This window comes from Moschus berezovskii, chromosome 1 (genome assembly GCF_049115385.1).
Source record: "Moschus berezovskii isolate FMDL1 chromosome 1, NW_MosBer_1.0, whole genome shotgun sequence".
Classification (NCBI taxonomy): Eukaryota; Metazoa; Chordata; class Mammalia; order Artiodactyla; family Moschidae; genus Moschus; species Moschus berezovskii.
Window position 1 is genome coordinate 95,083,979 of NC_142460.1, and position 7,446 is coordinate 95,091,424.

Below are 7,446 nucleotides of genomic sequence, written 5' to 3' on the forward strand. Positions count from 1 at the left end.
TGGCCGCCCCGGCCTGCTCCCCGCCCGGGCCGCGAGCCGCGGCGGCCTCCCTGGAACCCCCGGCGGCCCCGGCGGGCGCGCGGCGGGGGCAGCTTGGCCGCCCATCTGGTTGCACTTAGGAGCCGGGGAGGAAGCTAGCAGCGGGTTGTTACCGGCCAAGGGGTGTGGGAAAAGTTAATTGACTTTAATGACAGGTTTCCCGGGACGGCGGTGACGATGAGGGGGTCCAACTTAACCCCTAGGTCCCCACTCTAGCAACACGTGGGATGGGATGGGGCGCGCGGAGGGGGCGCGCCTCCCAGTCGCGGCAACTCGCTACTTAGAGAAGGCTCCCGACTCTAGACCCAGGAGAGCCAACCACCCCCTCCACCCCGCGACCGCTCCATACCCCGCCCCGCTTCCAGTTCAGCGCCTTTCCAGCTCCGGATGCTGCCGGGCGCGGCGGGGGGCCCGAGCCCGGGAGGGTCTCCATTGAGAAGCTAATGCAAGCGGCGGCGAGGCCGGCGGCCCGCATCCGGACGTGGAGATTGGAGCCGCGCCTTATCAGGAGCCACCGGCACCGCCCGGGGGCGGAGGAGAGGGGCTGCTGGGTGCGACTCAAGATTGTGTAATTAGTTCTGGCCCGAAGGATCCTGATGTGGGCTAGAGTGAAGCTTCTCCTCTCCCCCAGCTAATTACTGCAGAAAGAGCCTGGGTACAGGAGAGTACAGGGCCTTAGAAATAAACACACTCTTTTCACGGACTTGGAAATGTCCCGGAGAAGGGAAATGACTCACCCAAAGAGATACAGTGAACTTGACGGCAGAACCGGCATAAGAGCCTGAAAATCCCCACTGGGGCCTAGGGTCCCCCCTTTCTTTTCGTTTCGTACGGAAATGCTTCATCTACTAGTTTAACCCCAAATTTCAGAGAAAAAAAACGACTTTCAAACTACAAATTATTTTCAAACAAACGTTTACTTCTTTAACATTATCACTCCCCTCAATATGTGTACTTTTGATATGAATAAAAATCCGCTTTTTTCAGTTGTTCCTCTTCAGCAGAAGGGAGATGAAGAGATTGAGTTTTGAGTTGATTTAAAGATTGCACTGTGTGTCAATTTTTAAGACTATAAATGCATTTTTATAAAAATAAGATTCTGTTGTCTCCCTTATTTCTGCCAGGACACTTCCGGTGGAGCCAGAGGACAGATTTACCAAGTGAAGCATTTGAGCTTGGGTTGGGCGTCTTAAAAGAGCAATTGTTATTATGTCTGTGTTCAAACAGGAGAGAAATGGCAGAAAAATGATAAAGAAGGGTGTGTGTGTGTATGTCTATTTCTCTGGAGGGGGAGGTATGTTGGGCACCTTTCACAGAGGCAAAATGAGGCAAGCAGGAGCCAAAATTTTTAAAGTATTTTTTAAATCTTTCACTCAAGATCTGAAGCTGGATGGAAGGTATTTGAGTAGAAAACTGACTGCTGTCTGCTAGATCATTCCAGTGATAGAGCGGCTCTCCACACTGGCCTGTGGGAAAGGCCAGCCAGGCAGGGGAGAGGTAAAGCTTTTGAAATAAGACAGAAAATCGTTGGCTTTATCTTTGTTAGGAAAGCTTCAAAGATTGATCTCTCCCGCCTCATCCTTCTCCTCCCAGAAGCCCTTCTAAGAGAAGAGGGGTGGGGGCGGTGAGAGGAGGCTGGCGGGAGGGGCCGGGCCGGGAGGAGGACTGGCCGGCGGTGCGGGAGGAGGGCGCGCCCGCCAGACCCACAGCGCGGCTGATGTGTCTGGTCTCGCAGGGCTCGTGGTTTTCATTTCCCCAACACCTGGATGCAGTCAAACACCTGGCCAAATCTGACAAAATCTGACAAGCCTTTGTGATGGGATTTGGAAGAAATTCCCTGCAGATCCTGGCACAGTTTAAAGCTGTCCGCTTTGAGTTAGGACTTGTTAAGGAGGGTTATGTGAGCTGAAACCCGAGACAACCCTTTTGCTTCTATCTGGAGCCCACATCTTGCCTGGAAATGGGGCATGACCAAGCAAAGGGGTCGCTTGCTGTTTGTATTAAAAGGGGAAGATGGCCTGTGTGCTTGCCAGGACAGCCTCCACATGCTTTCTCTATTAGAGCCAAGCACAGAAACTTATCAAAAACATATGTCTGGTGTAAATCATCTGGACTGGGGCTCCACTTGGGAGTCTAACTAGCTGTTCCTTGGCAGAAGGAATCTGTTGACCTTCTCAGCTTGCTTGAAGAGGGTGCAGAGAGGCATTTCAAACTTTTAGGTGCTGGTACAGAAAATGTGTAGCTGCAAGGATTGACTAATTAAAGACTCCAACACTTGAAGGCTGGAGCTGCAGCTATGAAGACCGTTTTTACTTGGATGCTGGTGAGATACCCCAGGGCACTAGTGTTGCAGGAGCCACCCTTAAATGTGCAGTGGGCACCTAGTACTGGATTGATTAACTTCATGAATTCAGCCCCCTTCCGTCTTCCTCGGGAGCCAGTATGAGAACCAGGACTGAATGACTTTACCCACCTGCGACAGAAAAGGTTTTTGAAATCTTTTAAGAGACTGACCACAGATTGATCAAGGAAGCCATAACAGATGGGTTCTCACAAACGGAATTTAGCTCAAGGAACAACGGTAAAAGGCTTGTTGGGTTTTTTAAATGTTCCTTTAATAGCAAAAGGAGCCAATTCCTGAATTCTCAGATTATGTGTAATTCAAATTCTGCCAAGTCCTTCATTTTTACATATTCTGAAATAATCAATTCTAAGACATAAGAGCCTTCACTCTTTTTACTTTTATTATATTTTCTCAAACTTCCCAAAAGGAAGATATTTTAAGAGCATTTTCAAACATCTTTGGCATCACATAAAAAAGGAATCTCGTGTAAAAAACGAAATGTCATCTGAACTTTTATAATACAAAGGCGCAATCCAATATGAACATATAAAATATATACAAATATAGTGCATGGTCAGTCACTTAATAACAGCTCTCTACAAAAAAGTAACTTTAGAAATTAAAAAAAAAAAAAAAGTAACCACTTAATCTCAAAAGTCCTCCCTTCTCTCTCAGGGTCCAAGTTCCGGTTTATCGTCCTGAGGGAAGGGAGGCAGTTTGGGGAATTTAGGGGGAAGGGTGGCCTGAGCCCCTCAGTTCCGCCACGGTCTCCACATGGAGTCTGCCGTGAGCGAGGGGCCGCTGGAAGGTGACACTGCGTTCGGGCCCACCGAGGTCCCGCTGTTGCTGGTGTAGACTGGGATGACTGGGCCGCTGTGAGCGAAGGCCCCATTGGGGATGAGGAAGGCAAACTGGCCGTCGGGAGCCGGCACCACCTGGAAGCCGCCGAACACCTTAGCCGCCTCTCCAGCAGGGCTGCCCAGCTTGCAGGGCGCGCCGCCGGGAGGGGGCGCCGCACCCCCGGGGATCGGCACGAGCGGCGGCGGCGGCGCGAACGGCGCGTGCTGCGGGCCGCCAGGTCCTGGCGGGGGCGGCGGAGGCGCCTGCAAGGCGGGGTGCGGCTGCCCTGGGTAGGTCATGGCGTTGATCTGGGTCATGCAGTTGGCCAGGTGGCCGAGGAGTCGGGTGCGCACCTCGGTGTTAACGCCCTCACACGTGGACAGGAAGCGGGTCACCTCGTTCATGCACTCGCTGAAGCCGGCGCGGTACTTCCCCAGCACGCTCGGGTCTGTGCTTAGCGCGGCTGCGGGCCAGAAGGAGACGGATGGGTCACCGAACGGCCCTGGCCCCGAAGCCACCGCCTCCGCCCTGGGAGGTCCCCGCGGCGCGCCTCCCTGACCACCCGCCCGCGGAACTGCCTCTGGCTAGCCGGCTGGGTTTAAAAAAACCATCCACCTCTCCACACTAGCTTGGCGACCGACCCCGAGACGCTCCCTCTCCATTCCCTGTCGCTTCATTTAACCCGATCTGAAGCCTCAAATTTGCCTCCTCCCCGCCCCCGCGCGATGTGACCTTGGATAGTGCCCTTCCCCCTCTTCTGCACCATCCGAGCCTTATTCCCCCTTACGTAGCGGGCGAGGAGGGCGTGCTAAACCAGATGACCCCAGGTTCCACGCAGCTTAAAAACCGCCACGGTTCTAAATCCTTTCACCCCCCCATCCGCTTCCCCCACTGCCAAGCAGCCCGCCGCCCTCGCCACTACAACCTCTCTCCCTCCCTTTCCGGAACAGTAACAACTTGGAGTTGTGGCTATAAATAAGCCCCAGACCGTGGGAACGCAAGAGTGAGCCAAGGCAGTAAAATGTAGCTGAATGCCTCTCACAACCACGGGCGGAAGTCTGGAAGAAATCACCGCGGGGCGAGAGGGACGCCCGCAGAGGGGGACGCGGCGAGCCGCCCTCACCCGTCATCTGTGCCCGCTGCAGGTTCCGGAGGTGTTTCACTGTCATTTCCAGAATGTCCGCCTTCTCCAGCTTGGAATGCCGCGAACTCTGCACAGAAGAGGAGGCAAAGGAGGAAAGTGAGAGCCTCGCCAGAGGCCTCGGAACGGTGGGGGTCCGTCCCTCCCCCCGGCCACGGCGGCGACAGCCCTAGACCTCGGCAAGAGGGGCCCAGCTCTCCCGCCTCTGAGAATGCAGTGCAGGCAGGGAAGACCCCGCAGGCAAGGGGGTTTCATTCTTAATACCTGGGCGAGAGAAAAAAAAACAAACAGAATTTACTCACTTACATCTTTTTTAAGAGCATCCAAAATCAGTGTTTTTAGCTGGCTCAGACTTTCATTTATTCTTGCTCTTCGTCTTTTCTCCATGATAGGCTTTGATGACTGTAAAGAAAATTTTTAAAAAAGAGCGCTTGAGTTCCCATGGGACCTGCCATTTCTCCCCGCGATTTTAAGGGAGGAAGGAGCCCCCAACCCCGACTTAATTTCTTGGGGGGTGCAGAGAAATACAGGTACTGCCCTTACCTTTCTGTGTTCAGATGCTGTCTTTGGTTTATCCGGTGTCGTGTTGACACTGGCTGGGGTAGCAGCCACCGGGGACGAGGAGTTTTTCTCCATTATATCAGCTGGCATTTTCTTTTTCTTTTTTTTTTAATCCCTAGAGAATTTTATTTTTGGAGTTCTTGCCACACAAAAAAATTGTCTTGCTTATGTCCCTTTTACTTTATACTTTCTCAAAGCTACTGAGCAAGTGCTGAGGGTTTATTGTATCTTATGGCTACTTGGTGATCGGTAGCGCAATTCCAGGACCAAGGAGAGAGGTAGACGGGGGATTCCGCTGTTATCAGCACCAGCTCCGGATCCTGTGTGATCCCCAGGCCCTGGCGGCCTCTATATATATCTGGGACTGCACGCGAACGGCTCGTGTGAAACTTCCCAAACTTTCTTTCCCACAGTAACTTTCAGCCAATGGGAGGAGGAGACACGCGGCACCGCTCGTGGACCGCGCCCCCCCATTGGCCGCCAGGCACAAGGCCTGGCGGCCAATGGCGCGCGCCTGAGCCCGGGGCACCAGAGGCTACAACGTCAATCAAAAGGATTTTAACCCTTTGCTACTCTCCCTGCTGGGCTTTGCTTTAGAAAGGATTTTTCCGCATTGGGTCTGCGTTAGTCTAGTTTATTTCTCTTGGGGCTTCGGCCTTTGCTCTTTATTTCCTTTCATATGTAATAGAGCTGTTTTGCCACAAATAAGTTCATTGGAAATATATATTTTAAAAGGTTTAGAAGGACAGGGATTAAAGGTTATAAATGCAGTGGTTAGAACGGGGGAATGTGTGTAAGGGTGTGAGTTACGAAAAGATCTAAGTGATTTCCCTCTCAGACTCCGCACTACGGGGGAGGAGGGGGGTGAAAGCTGACCGTGCAAAAAAGGACAAAATTTCCTTTTGCATGCAGAAAAGGAAAATGTGCCTCCATCTTACATTTGCAGATTTTTTCAGAGCAAGGTCGTTTTCGATCCCCGACACCCCCCGCCCCCTTCCCCGGTCCGTCCCTCATTTCTCCTCTGGAGTTGGGGGCCTTGGACCCCGCGCTTCCCCAGGAAACAATCAGAATAATTTCCAACTGAGCAGAAAGGAAATGGAATTTCAAATGAAACATTAACAAGGGAGGCTTTGATGGCAATGCCTCAAGGACGCGCGCACGTCCTTGCCACCCGTTCCCTTTCCACCCGCCGCCTCTCGGTTCTGCAGTGCGCCGAAGCGGCCTGCCGAGCGGCAGCCTCTCCCTCCTTCCCGCCCCATTGGAGGCCAGGGCAGCCTCGGCACCCGGCGCGCGCGGGCCCTTTAAGAGCTACACCAGCCGAGCTGCAGTTTGACATCAGCCGGCCGGCGAGGGCGCGCCTGGAGCCGGAGCACGTGCCAGGATGTTTTATTGCCGCCGCGACTGCGGCCGGGCCGGGAGGATGTGTGTGCGTGCGTGCGTGTGTGAGTGTGTGCGCGCGCGCCCCGGGGGCAGGGAGGCGGGAGGCGGGGGGCGGCGGGGGGCGGCGGGGGGCGGCGGCGGGCGGCGGAGCGCGGGGGCTGGTTCCTGGTCCCCGGGAGAAGCCAAGAAGGTAAATAGCAGCTGCTGTGCTCGAGCCTGGGAAAACCCCGCCCCCTGCGCCTGGCCTGGGCTCATTGGCGCGCGCTGCGTGTGGGGTGTGTGTGTGTGTCCGGGCCCCCCCTCCCCCGGCCCCCGCCGGGCCTGGAATCCGAGGGGGCGGCGGGCGGGAGCCTAGCCCAGGCGCTGACCACCCGGCCCCCCCGCCCAACTACCCCGGGCCAAGGTCAGCCCTTCCGGGCGGGGAGCGCACGCCCTGGGGTGGAGAGTGGGGAATTATTCCAACCCCCCTCCACCCCTGATTTCGGGCTTGAGGTTTTAACTCCGCGGAAAGCCTCACTAGCAACAGCCCGGGGGAGGGGTGGCGGCCTTCTTGTTTGCTCCCTGCCCTGGCCCTCCCTCCCCCCGCGGGGCCCCCGGCGCCCGCAGTGGTCACGAGATGCCTGACCGCACTTAGGAAGCGGCCGGGTCAGCCTCCTGCCTCCGCTCGGCGGCTGCGGTTAAAGCGGCTTCGCGCCGCCCGCCTTCTCTCCGAGTCCAGGGAGGCCGGGTAGCTCCCCCTCGCTGCACCCGGGAGGCCGCCGGCGGGCGGCCGGGAGGAGGCGGGCGGCGCGGGCGGCTGCGTGCTGCCGGCTGGCCGGGCCGCGCGCCGGGAGGAGCCGCCGCCGCCGCCGCCGCCGGGTGCCACGTGGCGGGCGCCGGGCCGGGAGCGCCAGGGCTCTGGCGGCGGCCTCCCTGGGGGATTTGCCGCGCAGGGCGGGCGACGCGCACTGCCCCGGCCGGCCGCCGTCGCCCCCGCCGCCTCCCTCCCGCTCGCCCGCCTGCCCGGGTCTCCAGCCCCCGCGCCCCCACCCCTTCCGCCCTTCCCGCCGCCCAGGAGCTCGGGGAGCTGCTCGGGCGGCTCGGGGCAGCCCAGGAGCCCAGCGCGTCTTGTTTGATGTCGGCCCCGCCCCCCCCTCAGTCC

General features: G+C 56.8%; 1 protein-coding gene across 2 annotated transcripts; it reads right to left on the bottom strand.

Annotated features, from left to right (window-relative positions):
* Positions 1–2,765: 2,765 nt before the first annotated feature.
* HES1 (hes family bHLH transcription factor 1) lies at positions 2,766–5,268 on the bottom strand. Of its 2 annotated transcripts, XM_055407649.2 has the most exons (4): positions 4,908–5,267; positions 4,671–4,766; positions 4,347–4,434; positions 2,766–3,686 (listed from the first exon to the last, which is right to left on the bottom strand). In XM_055407649.2, exons 1-4 carry the CDS (start codon positions 5,013–5,015, stop codon positions 3,136–3,138), a joined length of 843 nt encoding a protein of 280 aa, XP_055263624.2. In that variant the 5' UTR covers positions 5,016–5,267; the 3' UTR covers positions 2,766–3,135. The 2 variants fall into 2 exon arrangements, with proteins under 2 accessions (XP_055263624.2, XP_055263633.2); XM_055407658.2 differs by lacking the exon at positions 4,671–4,766 and having other exon boundaries at positions 4,908–5,268.
* Positions 5,269–7,446: the final 2,178 nt, after the last annotated feature.

Excerpts from the sequence above, each read along its gene's own strand:
- HES1 (XM_055407649.2), bottom strand. The coding sequence starts at position 5,015 with ATGCCAGCTGATATAATGGAGAAAAACTCCTCGTCCCCGGTGGCTGCT. Across the intron at positions 4,767-4,907 it reads CAGCATCTGAACACAGAAAG|TCATCAAAGCCTATCATGGA; the intron begins GTAAGGGCAGTA and ends TTTTCTTTACAG. Across the intron at positions 4,435-4,670 it reads TGGATGCTCTTAAAAAAGAT|AGTTCGCGGCATTCCAAGCT; the intron begins GTAAGTGAGTAA and ends TCTTCTGTGCAG.